Source organism: Monodelphis domestica, chromosome 1, assembly GCF_027887165.1.
Source record: "Monodelphis domestica isolate mMonDom1 chromosome 1, mMonDom1.pri, whole genome shotgun sequence".
NCBI lineage: Eukaryota > Metazoa > Chordata > Mammalia > Didelphimorphia > Didelphidae > Monodelphis > Monodelphis domestica.
This window is the reverse complement of record NC_077227.1, coordinates 143274334-143297057: the sequence shown is the minus strand read 5'-3', so window position 1 is coordinate 143297057 and position 22724 is coordinate 143274334. Positions and strand designations below refer to the sequence as shown.

General features: G+C 34.8%; 1 protein-coding gene across 2 annotated transcripts in view; it reads left to right on the top strand.

Moving 5' to 3' along the window:
• Positions 1-22724, top strand: part of ADAMTS17 (ADAM metallopeptidase with thrombospondin type 1 motif 17) — a 588524-nt gene that overhangs the window by 89001 nt on the left and 476799 nt on the right. For both annotated transcript variants that reach the window (XM_001372954.4, XM_016426268.2), the window contains exon 4: positions 10872-11044. In XM_001372954.4, the coding sequence (XP_001372991.2) occupies positions 10872-11044 (173 nt within the window). The remainder of the gene's footprint in view (positions 1-10871; positions 11045-22724) is intronic.

Here is a 22724-nt window from a genome sequence, read left to right as displayed (position 1 = left end):
GTGTAGGAGTCAGTAGTTGCTTGTGTCTTTTTGCTCATCTTCTTTTTTGGTAATATAAACATTTGCAATCTTTTCCATTCTTTTGGTAACTTCTCTTGGAAATAAGTTGTCTCTATGCTTCCAATCTTAGAGGTCAATGTTTTTCATTTATATAGAGGTCACATGTTTTTCTTAACGGTATTTCTTTTTTCTTCTCTTATGCCAGATTTTACTTTGCATTTATATATTTGTATTCCAAATTAGTCATTCTCTCTTTTGTTTCTCTAGATTGTCTTGGTATTCAAGTTTTTCTTGTATTCTGGTTTTTTAATGATGCTAATATTTTTGCCTTGTTGGTGATAGATTATGTCATTTCTTCCCTTTTAACAAATTTATTCAAGTTTATGATTTCTCTTCTGAATCATGCATCAATATTTTTATCTGATTCTAATCTCTCTTGGGAATCTGTAGACTTCTCTGTTTCATTAGGTGCTGCTTTAATTTATTTTTTAAAATATGTTTAGAAATATTTACAGTCATTTAGTCCTCTTGGTAGTCTTTCCTTCTGCTTTAATATTTTTCTTATTGAATTATCTTTGTGCTCCTCATTTTTAACTGAATTTTCTTACTCCTGATATCTTTAGTAGTCTTAGCCTTTATATCTTTACATTCCCTAATCATTTTCTGATTTCCCTTTTGCTAGCTTGCCAGTCAGCAAATATTTGTTAAATTCCTATGATGTACCAGGCACTGTGCTATATACTAGGGATATAAAAAGAGGCAAAAGTGGATATAGAAAGAGGCAAAAGTCAATCCCTATCCTCTAAGAGCTCATAATCTAATAGGGGAAAAATAAGTATATAAGTATGTACTAACAAGTTTAATACAGTATAAAGAGTGAACAATTTAATATGTTATGGCACTGGAATTAAGAGGGGTTGGGAAACGTTTTCTGTAGAAGATAGAATTTATTTAGGACTTAAGGAAGCCAGTAGTCACAGATGAGGAGTGTAAGCATTCCAAGCATGGGAATCAGCCAGATAAAATGCATGGATCCAAGAGATGAAGTGTCTTATGTATGAAACAGCAAAGATGTCAATTTTACCAGATTGAAGATTATGTGTTAGAAAATAATGCACAAGAAGACTTGGAAAATTATGAGGGAACTAGATTATGAAAGTTTTTCAGTGCCAAGTAGAGGATTTTATTTTTGATCCTGGAGGTAATAGGGAGTTTATTGAACAGCTGTATGATATACTCAGTCCCATGCTTTAGGAAAATCATTTTGGTGGCTAAATGGAAGATGGCTTGGGGAGAGAAATTTGGGGCAGGAAGCTTATTGGGAGGCTATTGCAATAGTCCATGTATGATGTAATGACAGCCTGCACCAGGATGGTAGCAATTTTAGAGGAAAGAAGGTTGGGCATTTGAGAGAGATTGCAAAGCTGCTTCCAGAATTAAGTACAAAATGCTCTGTTTGGCATTCAAAAGCCTTGATAGCCTAGGTTCCTCCTATATTTAGTTTTTTGATCTAATGACACTATCTTTTGTCTCTTTGTACCTCTTTTTGTACCTCCAGCACTTAGCCACTTAGCACAGTGTCTGGCATATAGTATTTGCTTAATAAATGTTTATTGACTAGTTGAGGTAAAATTAACAGTCATTGATAGCAGATTGGATATGGAATTAAGTGATAGTAAGGAGTTAAGGATGACACCAAGTTTGCAAACCTGAGGCATTAGAAAAATGGTAATAACCTTTTAATTAATAAGGAAGTAGAGGGGAGAAGTAGGCCAAAAGACAATGAGTTCCTTTTTGCACATATTGAGTTTAAAATGTCTACTGGATATCCAGTCTGAGATGTCTGAAAAGCAGTTTAAGATATGAGATTGGAGGTTAGCAGAAAAGTTAGGGAAGTGTAGATAGATTTAATAATTATCAGTATGGGGATGATAATTAAATCCAAGAGAATTAATGAGGCCAAGAAGTGAAGAAGTATAAAGAAAGAAAAGAAGAGGGATCAGGAAAGATGCTATATTAATGGTTGGAGGGCCATGATCTGTATAAGGATACAACAAAGGAGTTCGAAAACGAACAGTTTGATAGGTAGAAGGAGAAGAGGCCATTTGTTTTGGCTATTAAGAGATCACTAGTTATTATGGAGAGAACAGTTCAGTAGAATGATGAGAATGGAAGCCATATTGTCATATTGTAAGAGGTTAAGAAGATAATGAGAGAAGAAAAAAGTAGGAGAAATGATTGTAGATAGCCTTTCCAGTTTAGCCACAAAGAGAAATAGAGTCATAGGACAACAGCTGGTGAAGATGAAAGGATGAAGCAAGGATTTTTTGGAAAAGAAAACATGGAATGTTGGTAGGCAGTATGGAATTAATCATTAGGCAGAAAAAGATGGAAAAGAAGTGCTAAATTAGAAGTAATAGAAGGAGCAATCTGTTGGTGGATAAAGGATGGAATGGAATTATTTTTGCAGGTGAAGGGGTAGGCCTTGGTAAGGAGTAAGGCCACTTCATGTAAGGCAGAGGTGAAGGAGGAGTTAGTGGCAGGAGCCATTTGATTTATATGGACAAAAAAAGAGAAGAGAGTTCATGGCAATTAGGTTCAATTATTCTGTAAAATACCTGACAAGGTTCTCATCTGAGAGACTTGAGGAGAGAGGCGCCATCGATGGTTTGAAGAAGGAAGAAAAGATTTGAAAGACCTGCATTGGGGAGTGGGAAAATGGGTCTATAAGAGAAGTGTAGTAGAATTACCTAGCAGCAGTGAAGGCCCATTTGAAGTTAAGTATTAATATTTCTTCAATATCTATACTACCTTTTATCAAGATGTAATTACCTTCCTTATTTCTTTTAATCAGATCTATTTTGCTTGAGATTTGTCTGGGTTCATGATTACTACTCCTGCTTTTTTTTTTTCCTCAGTAGAAATCCAAAAGATTCTGCTCCAGCCTCTTACCTTTACTCTGTATGTATCTATCTACTTCAAATTTGTTCTTGAAAACAACATATGGTAGGATTCTGTTTTTTAATCCACTTTACTATCCACTTCTTTTTTTGGGGTGAATTTATCCTGTTTACATTCACAGTTATGATTGCCATCTGTGTATTTCCCTCCATCTCCATTTCTTTTTTAATCTTGCCCTTTCTCCTTTCACTGTTTCCCTCCACAGTGGTGTTTTGCTTTTAGTCACTTTTCCCTTTCCTCCTCCCTTTTATTATTCCCCTTCATACCACCACTTTTATTATTCCCCTCCTACTTCTCTATAGGGTCTTTTAAACCCCCCCATTCTCCCTGCCTTATATTACTCTCCTCCCCACTGCCCAATTTCTTATTCCTCTTATACTTCTCTATAGGGTAAGATAGGATTCTATACCCCAATTAATCTGGCTGCTCTTCCCTTTCTGAGCCTATTCCAATTAGAGTAAGGTTTAAGTATTAACCATCACCACCTACATCTTCCCTTCAACTGTAATGCAATTCCCCCCACCCTGAACCTCTTTATGTGATATAATTTATCCCATTTTATTTATCTTCCCATTTCCCTTAGTACAATCCTATTTTTCACCCTTAGTTTTTTTTTTGCATATCATCCTAAACAGCTTACTACCATACCCTTTGTCTATGTCTACTTCTCCTAACAACTACGGTAATGATAATAATTTTTAAGTGTAACATATCATCTTGTCCATATAGGAATACAAATAATTTGAACTTAATGAAGCCCTTAAATTTTTTTCTCTTTCTTATTTACTTTTTTATGCTTCTCCTAAATTTTGTATTTGAACATCAATTTTTTTTTGTTTTAAATCTGGTCTTTTCTTCAGAAATATTTGGTTGAACCAGCAATACAACCACTAGGTTTGTACCCCAAAAAGATATTAAAAAAGAGTTGTAGAAAAATATTCATAGCCACATTATTTGTGGTGGAAAAAATTGGAAGGCAAGGGAATGTTCTTTGATTGGGGGATGGCTGAACAAATTGTGGCATCTGGAATGGAATACTATCGTGCCATAAGGAATGATGAACTGCTTGATTTCTATAAGAACTGAAAAGACCTCAATGAACTGATATAGAATGAAATTAACAGAACCAAGAGAAAATTATATACAGAAAATAGAACATTGTGGAATGATCAAATGTAATTGACCTTGCTACTAGTAGCAATGCAATGATCCAGGACAATCCCAAGGGACTTATGAGAAAGAATGCTATCTACATTGAGAGAAAGAACTGTGGGAATAGAAATGCAAAAGAAAAGCATATGATTTATTACTTATTTATATGGGTATGATTTGGGGTTTGGGTTTTAAAAGATTATTACAAAAATGAATAATATGGAAATAGTTGTCAAGTGATAACACATGTATAACCAAGTGGAATTGCTTGTCAGCTCAGGGATGGGGGAGGAAAGAGGGGGTGAAGAGAAAATGAATTGTGTACCCATGGAAAAATATTTAAAAATTTAAAAAAAATTAAAAAGGAATATTTGGAGATCTATTTTATTAAATGACCAAATTTTCCCCTGAAAGAATATAATCAGTTCTGATGGGTAGGTGATTCTTGGTTGTAAAGTCATTTCCCTTTCCTTTGGGAATACTATATACCAGTCTTCTGGTCCTTCAAAATCAAAGCGGCTATATCTTATATAATACAAACTCCAAGATTTCATGATATATGAATTGTTTCTTTCTGGCTGTTTGTGATATTTTCTCCTTGACCTGGGAGCTCTTGAACTTGGCTATAACATTCCTTGAAGTTGTCATTTGGGAATTTATTGCAGGAGGTGATCTGTAGATTCTTGCAATTTCTATTTTACCCTCTTGTTAAAAAATATCAGGGCAATTTTCTTGGATAATTTCTTGTAATATGATGTCTACGGGGGTTTTTTTGGTCATGAATTTCAGGTAATCTAGTAATTCTTGATTGTATTTCCTAGATGTGTTCTGCAGTTTAGTTGTTTCTTTCAATGAGATATTTCATATTTTCTTCTATTTTTCTATTCTTTTGATTTTGTTTTATTGTTTTTTGATGTCTTGTGAAGTCATTAGCTTCAATTTCCCAAGTTTTAATTATTAAAGAATCAGTTTCATCCAGGACCTTTTGGTTAAAGCCCTTCTGGTGGGGCAGGACTGGGGCCAGAGTTCAGCAAATAAGGTTGGGGAAAATAAGAGGAAATACAAAGGTTGAAATTAGAAGGGCCTCACCTGTAGATAAGGGTGAGGGGAAAAGATAAGAATCAAAGACACAGACACAATTTGAGGTCAGAGGGGACCCATACTGATGACAATGCATATGAGTTTATTGCAAGCATGTAGATCTTTTAAAGGGAAAAACCACAGAAAGTAAAAACAATCGTCCATGAGAAAAGTCCATGGGAAAGTGTATCAAGAATGAAGATAGGGTACCTGGGGCAAGATAATAATGGTTCCAGCAATCATCCAGGGTTCATTGAATGGTCAGCAATCTTGTTATGGGAAACTAAAAGAAGAGGGAGGTGAGGGTACTTGGACCCATTCTCAAACAGATTGTGAGATCTCAACTTCTGATGAGGGCTCCCAGATCCTTATCTTAGATTGACCCAGAGTTATCAACCTATGACACCTTTTGATCCTCTTTTTCCACTTGATCCATTCTATGTTTCATGGCCCTCTTTCCTTAATTGTGTTTTTTTTTTTTGGGGGGGGGTCTCTTTTTCTACTGGGTCAATTCTGTCTTTTAGAAAACCCTTTCCTTTATTGGATTTTTATGCTTCTTTCTCCAGTTAACCACTTTTACTTTTTAGACTGTTATTTTCTTTTTTAATTACTTTATTTTTTACTCATTTTTTAAACCAGTTCTATTTGATTTCTCAATTCCTTTTTGAGTTCTTACAGGGTTTGAGACCAATTCTTGTTTTTCTTTGAAGTTTTGCATGTGGTTGCTTCAATCACTGTTGATTCTGTGCTTGGCTTTCTGTCCCCATAGAAATTTTCATAGGCTAAATGTTTATTTTTCCATTTCTTCATTTTTCTAGCCTTTTTTTTAACCTGTGGACTAGGAATTCTGAAAGTGGATTATTCTGTCTCCTCTGCTGCTGGCTTGCAGGGATTGGTACTGTAAGCTATTTTGCCCAGCATCTATGTCTTCAACTCAGTAAAACAGGCTTGAAAGGACCCAGCACTATAGACTTCTGGGCCTCACTAGGGACTGGTGTAAGGGCCTGGGACTTCAAGGGCTTTTCTGAGGTCCTTCTGTAGCCCACTTCCCAGGAACCTGTAGTTAGTTTAAGCCCAATGGTGGAGCCTAGCACAATAGGTGGGGGAGGGTGGTCAGCCAACAGTTCTCTGTGTGCAGTTTTGCTTCTAGTTCCCCCTTATCCCAACTGTCTCTGCCTGCTTTTCAAGTTGTGTTCAGCAGGGGAACCCCTCATCCCATATTGCTGTTGGTTTTTTACTCCTATCATTTTGAAGTACTTTTTAAAGATTGGTTTGGAAAGACTGTCAGAATGGTTTCAGCTTTCACTGCTCTTAAGCTGCCATATTGGCTCTCCCCTTTCCATCAGGTAAATTCTTGAGTTTTTTCTGGAACACAAGCAGAAAAACCAAGTTGCATGCCATGTTAGAGCATGAGGATTGCTCAGTTATATGGACTTCTGCATAGTTGTTTAGAAGAAAAACTGAATGATGGAAAGAAAAATCATTTATTTAATGCTTGCTATATGCCAAGAATTATTCTAAGAACTGAGCATACAAATGAATATTAAATAATCCTTTCCCTCTAGGAGCTCATATTATAATAAGGAAACAACAACAACAGACATAATAGAATAGTGTTTGAGATTTATCAGTAGAGTCACAGAGGAATATATTCAGACTCCAACCAAAGGAATAATGACAGAGTTCACCTAATTAGATTAAAGAAGTGGAAATGAGGGTGGGATATGGCATGGTGACTAGTGTAGATATGTTGGTAGGAAAGTCTAGCATGGCTGGAATTTGGGCTAAGATATAATGAATTGTTATTTTTTATGAGCCCTTACATTCTGTCTTAGAATTAATTCCAAGAATCAGTTCCAAGGCAGAAGAACAGCAAGGGCTAGACAATTGTGTTAAGTGAAATACCTAGGTTCATACAACTAGGACGTATCTGAGGTCAGATTTGAACTTAGCATCTCCCATATTCAGGTCTGGTTCTCTATCCACTGAGTCCCCTAGCTGCCCCAGGTAGTGAATTATTGAGGTAAGTGCCAATCAACATGAGTGAAGGGGGTCTAGAACACAAGTTTTGAACATCAAAGGGTAAAGTTCTTAAGAACTTAGTGTCTAGACTGGATGGTAAAGTGGATAGTATAGAAAAGCACTATTAGTGAAGCCAGGCTTGGATAGAATCTCCTAGGGTTATATTGTGTGACTAAAGACAACCAACAATCAGCATATAGGTCCCCAGGGAGGAAAGAGTTGTCTTTGTCATTCAGTAGAAATATTTTTGTTCCTTCCAGACTTGATGACTCAATTGGTATAAGTATGGAGGTCTTGCATTAGTTCATAGTCTGATTTGGAATATGACCCATAAATGACTTTCCTTTATGGCCCAAAATTGCGTTAATGACAATGATCACCATTCATATTCACAAGTATAACTAAAAGACCCTTCTGATTTTATCTCCCTTTGTGCTTCTCTTGGACAGTTATTGAATTCTGATTATTATGTTTATCTGTGTAGCTGTGTTTTGGACCTTTTCTCTGCCACTAAAGGGCAAAAATGGCCTTATTTATCCTTGTATCTCCTATTAGAACAATGTTTGATAATTTGTCTGAATAAAAGAAATCACAATTTGTAGAAATTGCTGCTGTATACAACTGTGCCATTTCATCTTGTAGTTTACTAGATACCTTTGCTTGGGAAAATATCTTTCTCTAGTTCTCTTTTTCCCACCCTTGACCTCCAAGCTCCCAAGAGAGATAGATATCTTAGATAGTCATAAAGGTATGGAATGTTGGTGGGATGGGCATGGCTTGAAGAAAATTGGATAGAATAATTGGAGATAAGGTAAATTAAGGAGATTGATGAGAGCATACAAATGCCAAGGTAGTTACAAGCTCATTTATATGCATGCTCTTCTCCACCCAGTCTCCAGGTATTGACATCTGGGATCTGGGACTTGGGTGATTGATCTAGTTGACAGAAAGACTGAGGCCCCTGAAGTCCTATTATTGATTTGTTTCATTTGGCCAAAATATTTCCTCCCCTCATGCTTATACTTTATCCTTTTGATCAGATGATCATAAAAATTATTTTTGAGTTAAAAAAAGGAAACATAAAATACTATAATCTTCTTCTGGCCCACTTGTTATTTATGAAGCAGAGAGAAATTTGTTAGTGGTATGTTTTTCTAGACTAAGGACTGAATCAGTGTAGGCTAATGATCAGAGGAGAAAAGAACAGTGATCATACTCATGAATTATAATCATAGTAATTAGCATTTTATGACTGTAAAGTTTCAAAGCTTTTTATAAATAGTTTATCTTTACATTCACCCTGGGAAGTATTTGCTATTATTCTCATTTTTCAGATGAGGAAAATGAGACAGAGGTTAAGTGACTTGATTAGGGTCATGTAGCTAGTAAATATCAGGCCAAATTTGAATTGTCTTCTTGATTTCAGGTCCAGCATTCTGTCCATTGCATTTCCTGGTTTCCATTTTCAGTCTATTTTAACTGTTTCACTTTTGACTTTGTTTCCCTAGCACATAGCACAAAGCCCAACCCATATTAACCAGTTGATAAATGTTTATTGAATGATTCCAAAGAATAAATGATAGTTTGTTTATGTTTATGTGAGGAAAACATGGGTTCAAGTCATCCCTCATACACATAATAGCTGTGTGATCTTGGATAAGTCATTTAACATCTTAGAGACAAGTAATCTATACCAATTAAATCAGAGGTCCAGAACAAAAATGTAAAAATCTAAGGTAAGACAGTTTCTACTGGGTTTGATCAGAATATAGTCCAGGACTTTGCTGCCAGGATGGAAATTGGACATTATTTGTTTGATAGGTATTTGGAACAACTTTGTAGAATGTAGTATTGCTGTGGACTTGTTACATAAGTGTTTAAGCTAACTGATTAGAACCAAGTCAACTATTTGCTTGATCAATTGATACTGGTGGATCCAATTTGAAGTCAGGAAGAGAGAAGGTAAAAATAGGAACTCATACCAAGAGATCATAACAAGGCTAGCAAATTGGGCAAGACTGAAATCAAGCCTGGTTTTTAGGAGGTGCTGATAGATACATGATATTCGTATGCTCTGGGAGAATGAGTTTTTAATAAAGTCTAAAATAAAAGGCTGAACCCTCTTCTAGATGGATGACTGGGAGGTTTTATGTGAAGTGACACATTTTTACTAAGTGGCTTAGGGATCTGGGGGAAACATATCCTAAGAAGACACCATCTTTCTGGATTTAAGAGCACAGATTGCTATGATTTTATATAAGATGGAAAATCATGTTCATTTAGCCTGACTTCCATTGAGCTCTTAGGCCTTTACTCTATTACTCTAAGAAATAAGGATAGATCTTTGACTTAACTGATGTCACTCTTTATGCCATAACCAGAGCTGTTTCCCTGGGAAAATGCTGAGTAAATCTGATATGTTAATAAGATAATTCTGAGATTCAAATATATCTGTGGAATTTAAGGTATTTCATTAATAGATAATCCTGTTATTTTTATGGGTCACCATGAAACACCAGACAATTTGATAGATAAATGTTAACTTGAAGTTAACATCAAATTTAAAGTAGAGACAATTTATCAACTTTATAATGGTTCTTCCTTGTTATGGAAAAAGTAAACTGGGTGTGGTGGTACATGCCTGTAATCCCTGCTCCTGGAGAGGATAAGTTTTCTGGATCACTTGAACTTGGGAGTTCTGAGATGCAGTTGACTAAACCAATTCAAACTATCAATGTCTTCACTAAGTTCAGGATCAATATGATTCTTAAGAGTAAGAGAACAGTAGGCAAAGTGAACCAGCTGTGGTCAGAAATAAAGCAGGATCAAGGCAGGGTCAAGTCTTCTCTACCTATCCCTATTGGGACTGGGACCCCGAACTGGCTGCTACATTTCCCAACCAAGCAAGAAAGGGAGACCCAGTCTTAAAGGAACAGAAAGGGGAAAAAAAAGAGGAAGAAAAATTCAATCTTTTACCCTAAATATAACATATATGTATAATTTCATTAAATTTTTCTTATAATTTTTCCTTGGAGTTACTGCTTTTATATTATTCACTATTTATATTTTCCCATTTGTGGCTTTCCCTGAAGAGCTGTTTGAGTCTGTCTGGTTGTCATGCCTCCTCACAGGCTTTCTGTACTATAAAAGCCCATTAGCGTTTTTGGCTAATAATATTAGCAGCTGTATGAACCCTTTCAGAAAAAAATTTGCAAGTTAAGTGTCATTGAGCAGTCAATGTCTTCACTGAATAATTTTAAATCCTTCCCTACTCTGGCCCTTAGTCCCTTAAAAAAATAGACTATGTAACCAACACTTACTCCACAAATGGAGGCATTGGTTTTTGTTTTTTTTTTCTAGAACCACAGACACAATTTTCTATTTTCTAGAACTGCTGTGATTATCAGTATATTTGTTAGCTCACATTAAAAGTTGAGTTTATTCCAGTTTACTTTTGCTATTTTTCTTTTCTCTATGTGTGTTTTCTCTCCCTCCATTCATTTGAAAGTATAGAATTGAAGATTACACTGGACTCTTAGCTTAGAGGTGAGTCTAAAGGTGATCTCACTTGAAGTAACATTACAAAATCTCTGTGCAGAGACTTGTCTGCCTGATAATCTTTTAAATGTCTCGTGAATATGTTGTTTTTTTCCTAGAAAAGAAGAAACCAAAGAAAAATAAAACTACTAGTGACTGGAGAGAGCGAAGAAATGCCATTAGACTCACAAATGAGTATACTGTGGAAACACTGGTTGTTGCTGATGCCGATATGGTCCGATATCATGGTGCTGAAGCTGCACAGAGATTCATCCTCACCGTGATGAACATGGTATGGTCTTAGAGTCCCAGATTGTCTTTGTTCTAGCAGGTTTTTTCCCAGAATTTTCTATTTTATAATCATATTGCTAAGCTAAAGGAATAAGCAGAGAAACTAGTGTATTCTGAAAGATCTCCACTTTTATTAGTCAGGTTTTAAGGTACAGTCAAAGACCTTCATATGTAGTTCATAATGCTAGAGGCCCTTATAGTATCAGTGCCAACTCAAAATTCCTGGAGAATTTTTCTATTAGTGAGCCCAGGTGCACTTTAATAAACATAAATTAGAAACTAAATTTTAAAGTGAGAAAAATTCAGATCCTTTATTTTATGTAGAAGGACAATAAGTTCAAGTAGCCTGTGTGTCTAAAAGATCCTCTTTTGACACAACTCATTCTTTTTCTGGGGGAAAGATCTTGGCCTAACTTCTACAGGAGAGTTTATTTGATTTCTACAACTGTTTGATGTTCATTTAATATGCATTGACCAGTTTCTCTTGTCATTTAACTTTGGATCTAGCCTTGTTTTTTTTGACTTGAGATCCTATGGCTAGTAAGTGATGGAGATAACTAGACAAAACTCTTTAGACTAATAAACATTGCCTTTCCCCTAAAAAAAATTAAATTTCAATCATAGTTCAATAAATTGTATTATGCTTTGAAGCCTAAAATTAATTTCTTATTTTTAAAATAGATGCTCAGTTTGTAGCAACACATCAAAATAGTTACTACATGTGTTATATTTTATAGAGAAAGATAGTGAAGTTCAGAAAGGGGTGACTTATCAAAGACTACAAAATTAGCAGATGAAACTGCACAAAGACAATAGTCATTCTCAGTCACCGAGAGACTACCACTACACAATTAGCAAATTTCAGATTTGTGATTCAAAATTGGGTTTCTACTGACTCTGTATCTACCACTTTTACCCACTTTACCATACGGTTTTTCAATATAAAGTAGATTATCTTCTACTTTGTGATGTGTACATTAAGATTTTCATGAATATCAGGGTTTTTTTTTTTATCATGTTCATATGTATTAAGCTTAATGTTCTTTAAAGTCAAGATTGATTCAGGAGTACTTTGAATAAAAGGTTCTTTCCATTGAGTTATTTTATGGAACCAAGCTCACTTTCTAGAATGATGAGCTTTTTTAAAAAATAAAATGGCATATGATTTACCACTTATTTATTTGAGCAAATGATTCAGAATTTTGATTTTATAAGATTATTCACTTACAAAAGTGAGTAATAAGGAAATGTTTATGTGAAACTACATTTATAACCCATAAAAAATGAAAAATTTAAATTAAAAAAATAAAGCAATAATTGTAAGATAACCTTGAACCAATTACTTATTTTTAGGAGTTGATGGTGTTCAGTACTACATGGTGGCCTTGGTAGCTCTACCTTATAAAGTTGTAAGCTCTGAAATAAGCCTTTATTGATTCTTAGTACTGTTTTCGAAAAAAGAAAAAAAGGTACTTTTCTTCACTTGCACAAATCCAAGTATAACTCTGTGGTATGGTTAATGACAGGATTCTAGTGTTGGGTTCTTCACAAATGTAATACCAAAGAAGAACTAATGGCAGGTAGCAATTCTCTAGACCCTTTCATTTGTGGGTAATTTATTTCATATACTTATTTAGTTCTATTTTTAAAGTTGTCCTTAGGCATAGGGATAAGGGATAAACAGTTATTATGGTAAGTAAAGTGGCAACGAGAACATATAATTAAGGCTATAATATTTATTCACATAATTTCCTCCTTTTTTTGATGGACAAGGACTTAATTGTTAAAATGGAGGGAAAGGGGTGGGGAAGATCTGGGGTGATGCATTTCCTTGCTAGTCTGTATCTATGAGCAATAGAGTCCTACTTCTTCTTCATAACTACCTGTGTGACTTTCAGCAAGTCACTTAACTTCTTTCTGATTCAATTTCCTCATCTATAGAATGGAGGAGTCTGAGTAAGTGGCCTTCTTAAATTCCCTCTATTTCTAAATTTTAGGATTTTATAAGTTCCTGGGGGTTAAATATCAGAATGTGACAAAGGTATAAACACCTTCCATTTACTTTCAACAAACTGGCTCCAATAAAACATGGTTTACCTTAAAATGGTATGATAAATGCTTTAGGGCAGGAATTTATTGTTCTTGTTTTTTTTGGTGTTGTGAAGAAAGTTAAAAAGGATCTCTTTTCTTCTAGATTAATATCTGACATTTTGTATAGTGCTTGAATAAAACATATAGTGGCAATTATTTATTTGATTCTTATAAAAGCAGTATTAAATAAGTAGTGAATTCTGACTTTTGATGGTCTAATGAAAACTATGAATCCTTTTTTCAAAATAATTTTAAAAATTTCATAACTAAAGGAAATGCTAAATTTCAGCTCAAGGTTAGTGAAAATAAAAATAACTTTTAAGCGTCAAAGTTCATAGATTTCCTGAAATCTTTGGACTGCAGGACAAAACATCCATTTTAAGAATACCAAGATCATATTTACTAATTAAATACATTGACTTAGATTGATTTAAGTTTATGAATGAAATTGGGATAGTCTCACTATATCTATAAAATACAATCTATAAGATTATATAATTTTATAATTATAAAATAATCTATAAGAAATAGATCATGACTATATTAATTAATCTGCAATCTATATAAGAAAATTCATTTTAAAGATTAATAGGACATAGAAAAATAAACATTTTCATGCATACTACCTTTGATACTTACTGAGTCAGTGACTATGGACAAGTCATTTAACCACTTAGCCTCAATCTTAGTAACTATTTTATAAATTAGAAATTGATCATTGTCTTATGTGGATAAAGTTGCTATTTGAAATTATGATTAATGCAATTTATTATAATGACAAAATGACAATCACTTATATTTGACGTTTGGAGGTTTTTAGGCTAGGGGAAAACTTTTTTTTTTTCAATAAATATGAAAATTATTTACCTCTTAATAATGGTGTTTTGTAAGATTTTTTTATCCATGATCTTTGAAGTTTAATAAAAGTTTTTTTTTTTGCTGTTGAGTCTTTTTGCTAATTTAGTAAAACAAAAGAATTCCATTTTTAAGGATTCTTACTTGTACAATAGAAAAATATTCCATTTTATATTTTTCAAATACTCTTTTTAAACTAAGGAGTAAAAGAGTGGTAGTGATTTAAGTTAATAATATTCATAGTTCTTTCACAGCTGTGCCCCAGAATCTTCTTACTAGAGGAGAATTCTCTTGAAACTGCAAGGATAAACATGAAGTAGTAATCTGTTAAATATTATCCAAAAGACAAAATGTTTCATGTGGGCTTTCAGGAATAAAAGTGGTTTGCTCTCTTTAAATCCTTTTGGATTTTTATGCCTATAGTGGTAGACAGTAGCACATTTCCAAACATATTTTGTGGAAATCTAATGTAAAAAATTATCTTACTTCAAAGTAAATATAAATATGATATCCAATACAATCTCCATACTTTATATGCACTTGGAGAATGAAGATGAGGACAAAGGAGGAAAAACTCCTCTTATGGTGAAATTCAAGTATTTTTAATATTTAAAAAATGAATTTCCTTTTTACTTTTCTTTTTATAGTATTGTCATCAGTTAAAGCTAATGAAATTTATTATATGGCTTTATATCCCTATTTTCATTGTATTTTATGACCATGATCATTTAGAATAGTTTTATCCAGAGACAGAATAGTAGGCTTCTGAAAAGCTCTAAAATATAACTTGGTAACTAACTGGCATGTACAACAGAGATAATGATGGATATAAACTGTCTATCTTACTCAGTTGTTAGGAAAGTGCCTCATTAACTTTCAAAAACCAGTTAGACAGCTAGATGATGCAATTGAGATGGTGTGAAACCTGGAGTTAGGAAGATCTGGGTTCAAATCCAGGCTCAGATACTTATTAGCTGTCTGATTATGGGTAAATTACTTAACCTCTGTTTGCTTCAGTTTCCTCAACTTGAAAAGGGGGTAATATAATCTCTCAGAGTTATTATGTAGAACAATTCAAACAATCTTTTTAAAGCCCTTAGCACAGGTCCTGTTATGTAGAAGATACTATAAAAATACTAATTATAATAAGAATATTGCTATTATTCACAAAAGATGGAATTCCTAACATTATGCTAATTAAATATGACTTTGAATTTCTAATCTGATTCTTTTGTTGAATCAGGGTGAATTAGCCATCTGCATATTTAGAACCTTAGAATACTGGAAATATCAGAATTTTTGTATTTATTATTTTTGTTTTTAACACCAAGATTTGTTTAAATTAAAAAAAAAACCTTAGCTAGTCCAGATGCCATACCACAATAATGTCCTATTTTTCTTTTGTTTCTGTCAAGAAAAGTTACATACACTATATAAAGTGTAATGGTAAATATGGTGAAGAAGGAATTGAAATCCAAGTTAGGTCAGAATATAATATGAGAGTAACTCTATCCATTCTAAGTCCACAGACAAAATACCTTTCTGGGAACTTGCAAATATATTTACAGAAGCTCTATTGGTTTCTTAGGGTGAGAAATTAAGAGAAATGGAAGATATTTTATAAGATTGGAGTGGGTCAAATGTCCTGATTTTCAAAATCCAGGCAATGGTGAAATGTAGAAACTATTACCATGTGAGCTTTATTTATTTATCCATAAGTTTATTACCAATATATAAAGGAAATATATTAATTTGTTACAAAGTGAGCTTAATTAATTAATTTGCCCATAACATCTAAAATATAACATTTAAACAGATAATTTGTGATCATTTAGACAACAATCACTAGGATCTAAAATGGCCTTACCAAAACCAGCTAATGAAAAGTTAACCTTTTGTCCTTTTTTCAGTAGGGTTACTTGGTTAAGGTAAGATATAATGTATTTTGATTTTAGCAAGACAGTCAGCAAAATAGCTCATGATATTCTTAATGTCAGAATGGAGAAATATGGCATAAATTGAGTATTGTTAGGCAATTTCAGAATTTTTCCATCATGGAATTTTCTTCATCAACTGGGGTCTTCTAAACTTGGAATATCCCACAATCATGCTAACCTTCTTCTCCCATTGGTCAATTCCTTCCTAGGACCAGTATTTTGGGTACAGTTCTAGATTAGTCATGCTTCATTTTCCTCTTCATCATGCTTCTGACTTGTCAGACTTTACTCCCATGACCCCACACAATTACCTTCTCTCCTTTTGACTTCTATTTCACTTTCCAGTGAAATTAAATTAATTAATTACTCAAAGTGTTAATTAATAATTCAGTTGTTCTTTTGGAGGAAAGTCTTGAGTGTCAATCAACAAACATTTATTAAATGCCTATTATGTGCTACTCACTGAACTAAACAGTAAGGATACAAAACAGGCAAAAGACAGTCAACTAATTCTACGAGTTCATAATCTAATGGGAAAGACCACAGCAAACAAATATATCCAAACAATCTACATATATAAAAAAAGGAAATAATTAAAAGAGAGAATTAAAAGAGAGAACTAGAATTAAGAGAAGTTGGGAAAGACTTCCTGTAGAAGATGAGACTTTAATTAGGACTTGAAAGAAGCCAGGAAAACCAGTAGCAAAGATATGGGGGGAAAGCATTCCAGGTATGGGGAATAGCCACAGATAATGCCTGAAGCCAAAAGATGGGAAGTGTCTTCTTTGAGGAAAAGCAATAGAGAAGGTTAGTGCCACTGGCCCAAATAGTTCATGGCAGAAAGTAATGACCGAGAAAAATGAAAAGACTTTTGGGGGAGAAGGATGGGAAGATGTTATGAAGGATTTTGTATTTGATCCTAGAAGTGACTTGGAGTCATTTTTGAGTAGGGAGGTAACATTACCGGACCTATGCTTTAGGAAAATTACTTAAGCAACTGATTAGATAACCTGGAGTGAGGAGAGTCTTGAGGTACTTAGACTTACTAGCAAGCTATTGCTGTAGTCTAAGTGTGAATTAATTAGGGAGCCTGTACCAGTGGAGTGGCAGTATCAGAGGAGGGAAGGTGAATATTGAAGAGAATAAGCAGTAAGGAGTACAATAACCTCATCTGGCCCAAATGCCATGTCATTACATCATATAACATACAAGTCAATGTCCAAAGCATTGGTAACTTTGTTGAGAGAAATCTTAGTGGAATAATGAAGTTGAAGGCTAAATTTTAAGGGTTTAAAAAATGAGAACAGCTAGGTGGTGCAGTGGATAGGGTACTAGGTATGGAGTCAAGAAGATATGAGGTTAATATTTCATTTCAGATACTACTTTTTTATCCATGTACAAATCTGGCAAACCCTGCTTGCCTCAGTTTCCTCATTTGTAAAATGAACTGGAGAAAGAAATGGCAAACTGTTCCAGTATCTTTTCCAAAAAGAAACCCTCAACTGGGGTCACAAAGAGTCAGAGATAACTGAAACAACTGAAAAACAAAGAGAAGAAAATGACAGGAAAGAAAGAGGAGGCTTCTATTATAGGTGACTTTTTTGAAGAGTTTGGCCACAAAGGACAGAAGATATATAGGATGATAGTGAGGATGGAAGGATCAAGTAATGCTTTTTTGAGGATGGAGGAGATATGGACATGCTTGTAGATAGTAGGGAAGGTACCACTATAAACAAAGAGATTGAAGATAAGTGATTTAGTGGGGGTGAAAGAGGGGAATTCATTTGTTGGTGAAAACAGAATAGAATGGAATTGCTTTTGTAAGTGGAGGGGTGGACTTTGGTAAAAGTGGTATCTTCATGTGGGAGAAAGGTGAAGGTAGAGAGAGTTAAAGAAGGCATCTGAGTGATATGGAGTATGGAAGAGAAGAAAAGAGGTAGCTTCTAGCAAGTAAATGGCCTTATTAAGAGCCATGGGAGAGTTGAGGAGGGATGAAAAAGTTTGAGTGAACTGTTGTGGAGAGTGGGACAAGAAGTTAATAATGGATTCCCTAGCAGCAGTGGAGAACAAAATGGCAAACCACTATAGTATCTTTTTCAGAAACCCCCAAATGGGTTCATAATCAAACAATTGAACAACAACAACAACAACAAAAATCAGTGAAGGCCCAGCTGAGGTTATGGAGCACAAATTTGTAGTGGACCCAGTCAGAATGGTTGTGTGATTTTCTCCACTTATATTCAATAGATCATGTATTGAAACAAAGGCAATGGATGGTGGGAAGCATCTAGGGCTGAATCACTGCAGGGCAGAATCATTGACATTATAAGAAATGAAGGACTTCAAAAGTAGAACTCAATCTGTCAGGACAACATAATCTGTCAGGATCCCTTCAATTCCAAGAGTCTGTAATTCAGGTCTAATATATTCCTTCAACATTATCATAATAAGAATTGGGTTTTTTATGAATGTGCATCATCAGTTTCAGACTATGTTTGAAGTTAATGCCAGTTCTTATTCCATTTTCCCAACCTATAGTTCCTAATCAAAAGCCTGGTTAAAAAACAACCACCAGCAACAGCATCAGCAACAGCAATAGCAACATATTATTCTGTGTTAAAAACTGTTACGGTTAATATCTAAACTCAGTATTGTAAACCTCAAAATTTCTCAGACTTATGAATGTTAGGGGTTTCCCCCATTGGGGAATCTTCTACTTAAAAAAATTCCCTAGCAGATGGTGAGAACTCTACTTGAGTGTGGGGGCTCCTTGCCTTGGGAATATCCCTACTCCACCCTACTTAGGACTGCTTTAGGACAGAGAGCTCCTTGAGAACAATGAAAGTACTTTGATCCATGCTTATGGAAGGGACAGGAAGTTCTTTAAGTCATGCCTGTTTTTAAAATTGATACAATGGGATGCTAGGTACCCATATAGGTGGGGCAACTTGTAAACTACTTAAACCTAAAAGGGTGATAACTTATTCAGAGGTTTTTTCTTAATGAAATTTGTCAACACAGCAGCATTTTTTTCCTAACTTACTAAAGAGATTAAAACTACTCAGCTGTGAATTCAAAATGGGCGGTCCTTTAGAAACATCTACAGTGATTGGTAGATGTAAGGACTTAGGGGAGGTGACAGAGGAGATTTTGCCCTTAAAAATAAGAGCTCAGAGAAGGATCTGGATCTTGATTTCTGAATCTCATTCTGAAGGAGAGCTCCTTGAGGAGCTCCTCTGAGGGGCTCTGTCCCTCTTGGGTAGGAGCTCTGGAGGCTCTTGAGAGAGGCCCTTTGAAACAATCTCTGGCTGGAAGACTCTTTGAGGAAGGACGCTGGCCTGGTGTCACTGGTATCCTTGTTTAGTCAGCCTAGTGGGGAGTGTTAAAAAACTGACTGATTTCTCTTTTAAGACTCAGGTCTAGGCCATATTGGCTTGAGGCCCTTCATACTTATTCCTTTTCTTACTCTCTCTCTCTGTCTTTGATTACTCCTTATATTGTTAATTAAAATCTCTATAGAACCCAATTGACTTGGGTATTTGAATAATTGGGAATATTTCCCTGGCGACCACCTTATATTTGATTTTAAAACCCAAGACACTGTAGTGAAACATATTTCTGCGGTCAAATTTACTCACCCTCTCTTATATCTATCACAATTTATATCTTCCACTATTTTAATCACTACAGTTTAAGAAATCAACCATTTTAAATCTCACAGTATCTGGTTGTTGTTGTTAATCAGATACCCTAGATACAAGGACCAAGGTAACAGTAGTGGGCCTTGATTGTAGGCGAGTGCAATGATATGCAGGAGACAGATGAAAAAAACCCACAAATTTATTCCTGATTTATTAAGACTTACAATGTTTTAAGGTGATAAATAAACAGGAAACCTTAAAAGACTAAGCTTTACCCTCTCCCAAACTAGATATCACAGTCTGCCTTCTACTGGAAAACCAGGCTACTCTCTCACTTCCTATTTCTACTGAAAAACCCAAATTTTCTTATCTAAATAACCTATATTTGCCTTGACCAAGGCTTGACCTTAAGCCTACCCCAATCTGGGTTAAAAGTCAGAAGAAAGATCTTCTTTTTCTTCTGTTAAGTTTAGCACTGATCACAAAGTCACCTCTCTCTCCAAAAGCTGTCACTCCAAATATTTCCAAAGGTTTTAGAGGAAAAGTCTCACAGAGAATTTGAAACAGCTCTGTCTTGAACCAGGCTCAGTCCCAAGACAGCTCAGAAAACTACTGCTCAGAATATCCAGAGCTCAGAGTGGCAGTTTAAAAAAAACCCACCTGAGGATTCTTATAGAATTTCTTACTTTCCATTCTGACTTCCACTCAACTTATCAGAACCTATTACTTCATCAATAATATTATTCCTAATATCTGTCACTATTAAACAGGAGCTTCTGACTTTTAAAAATCCACTAAAGGCTTTCCATGGCTTTATTGTATCTTTATTTTCTTTTATAACTTTGTAAGAATAATAATAACAATCACAAATACTAGCATTACTTAGCACTTAAATGTTTGCAAAGTGCTTTTCATGTATTATCTCATCCTCAATACTCTCTCATCTTTTCTTCCTGGCTTCCTTCAAGTGTAAACTAAAATTCTACTTTTTGAAGGAAACCTTTCCTAGCCTTCTGCAATGCTAGTTCCTTCCACCTGTGATTAATTAGCATTTCTCCAGTTTATATCTTGTTCTGACATAGAGATCTGCATGTTATCTCCCCCAATATATTGTAAACTCCTTGAAGGCAAGCCCTCTTTTTGTCTTTCTTAGTTTTCTCAGTGCTTGCATAAAACCTGCCACATAATAGGTGCTTAATAAATGTTTACTGACTTGATAAGAAACAGATAGGATCAGGCTTCTACAGTCATGGTTGGTAATTATATTGATCAGAGTTCTTAAGTCTTTCCAGATTTTTTTATACAATATTTTTTTTTCACCATCTTGGTGCTACTTAGTTAACTTTGAATTAGTCCATTCAAATCTTCCCTGGTCCATTTTGTCATTACATAAGATGGTCATTTCTTTATTTTTCAGTTCTTTGCCATGATAAAAGAAGCTGTTACAAATATTTTTCTACACAATCTTTCTCCCCTTTCTTTGATCCTTTAGGCCAGTGATGGCAAACCTTTTAGAGTGCCATGTCCCACCCTCACTCCACCCACCAGAGAGGGAGTGCCTGTCCCCTTATCTCACTCCCTGGCCCCACCATTACCCCAGACAGGGGAGGGACTACACAATGATTCATCAGTCCCTAGCTATGGAGACATTAAAATAATATTCAGTCCTATAAAATTTTTCATCACTTTTTCATTGATCCTACTCAAATTTGCCAGTGCTATTTTCTCCCTCTTCAGTCACTATAGGAGAGGTTTCATGGTGTTTACAGAGAGCAGCAGTTCCCAAACCTTTCTGGTTTCAGGACACCCTTAAGCTACTATTGGAAACACTAAAGAACTTTTGTTTTGTAGGCTACCATTTTGTATTTATTGTATTAGAAATATAAACATAATTTTAAAATATTTCTTTTCAATTCATTTAAAATAACAATAATGGGAGGCATCTGAGTGGATCAGTGGATTGAGAGTCAGGCCTATAGACAGGAGGTCTTAGGTTCAAATCTGGCCTCAGACATTCCTAGCTGTGTGACCCTGGGCAAATCACATAATCCTCATTGCTTAGTCCTTACTGCTCTTCTCTCTTAGAACCAAAACATAGTATTAATCCTAAGATAGAAGGTAAGGGTTTAAAAATAAAATAAAATAATAATAACAATAATAAACCCATTACATGTTACCTTAAATAACATTTTAATGAAAAATAAATATATTTTCCAAAATAAAAAAATAGTGAGAAGAATAGCATTGCTTGACATATTTTTGCAAATCTCTTTGAAGTCAATTCATGTGCATGTGAAGACATTACGCAAGGATGTCACTGGTCCCCTTTAAACAAAGGATGAACAATAACAATATTAAAATATGTTTTGCATGCCTTTACAGAAATAACCTATATCAAATTGCTTGTATTTTTAATGAGAGAATAAGAGAAGGATGGAGGGAGAGAATTTTGAATTTAAAAAATTTTACACAGAATTTGAGAAAAATAAAATGTCTATACTCTTTGAACTAGAAACTATATTAATGACTGGGCTTATACCCCCCAAAATGCATGAATACAAAAAATTCCCCAGATAGACTAAAATATCTATAGCAACCCTTTCTGTGATAGCTAAGAACTGATGTCCATCATTGTGGGAATGACTAAACAAATTATATTACAAGAATGTAATGGAATATTACTGTGCTATAGGAAATTATATATATATATATATATATATATATATGTATATATGAATATAAGTGAGGCAGAGTTGCACAAAGTCATCAGCCTCATTCTCTCTTCCAGTCATCTAAGTCCAGTGGCAAGATAAAAATCAAGATGAATGGTGATGGCCCAGTATACAGATGTTTAAGTAATCTCTAAGTCAGTGATGGTGAACCTATGGCATGGGTACCAAAGATGGCACACAGAGCCCTTCTCTGGGTACACAGCCAGTCCCCCACCCCCAGAGTTCATTACAAGTATAATTTTGGGGAATTAACACTCCTTATATGGAGAAATGAGGGTTGAAGGGAGTGAGGAAAGGGTTGATGAAAATAGCTTCCCTCACTACTCCCTCCCAGAGTCCCTGAATTACTTGAGGGAGACAAAATGAAGATCTCCCCTCAATGAAGGCTTGCTGCTTGACGGCCAGCCCTCAAGGGTGGTGGGGAA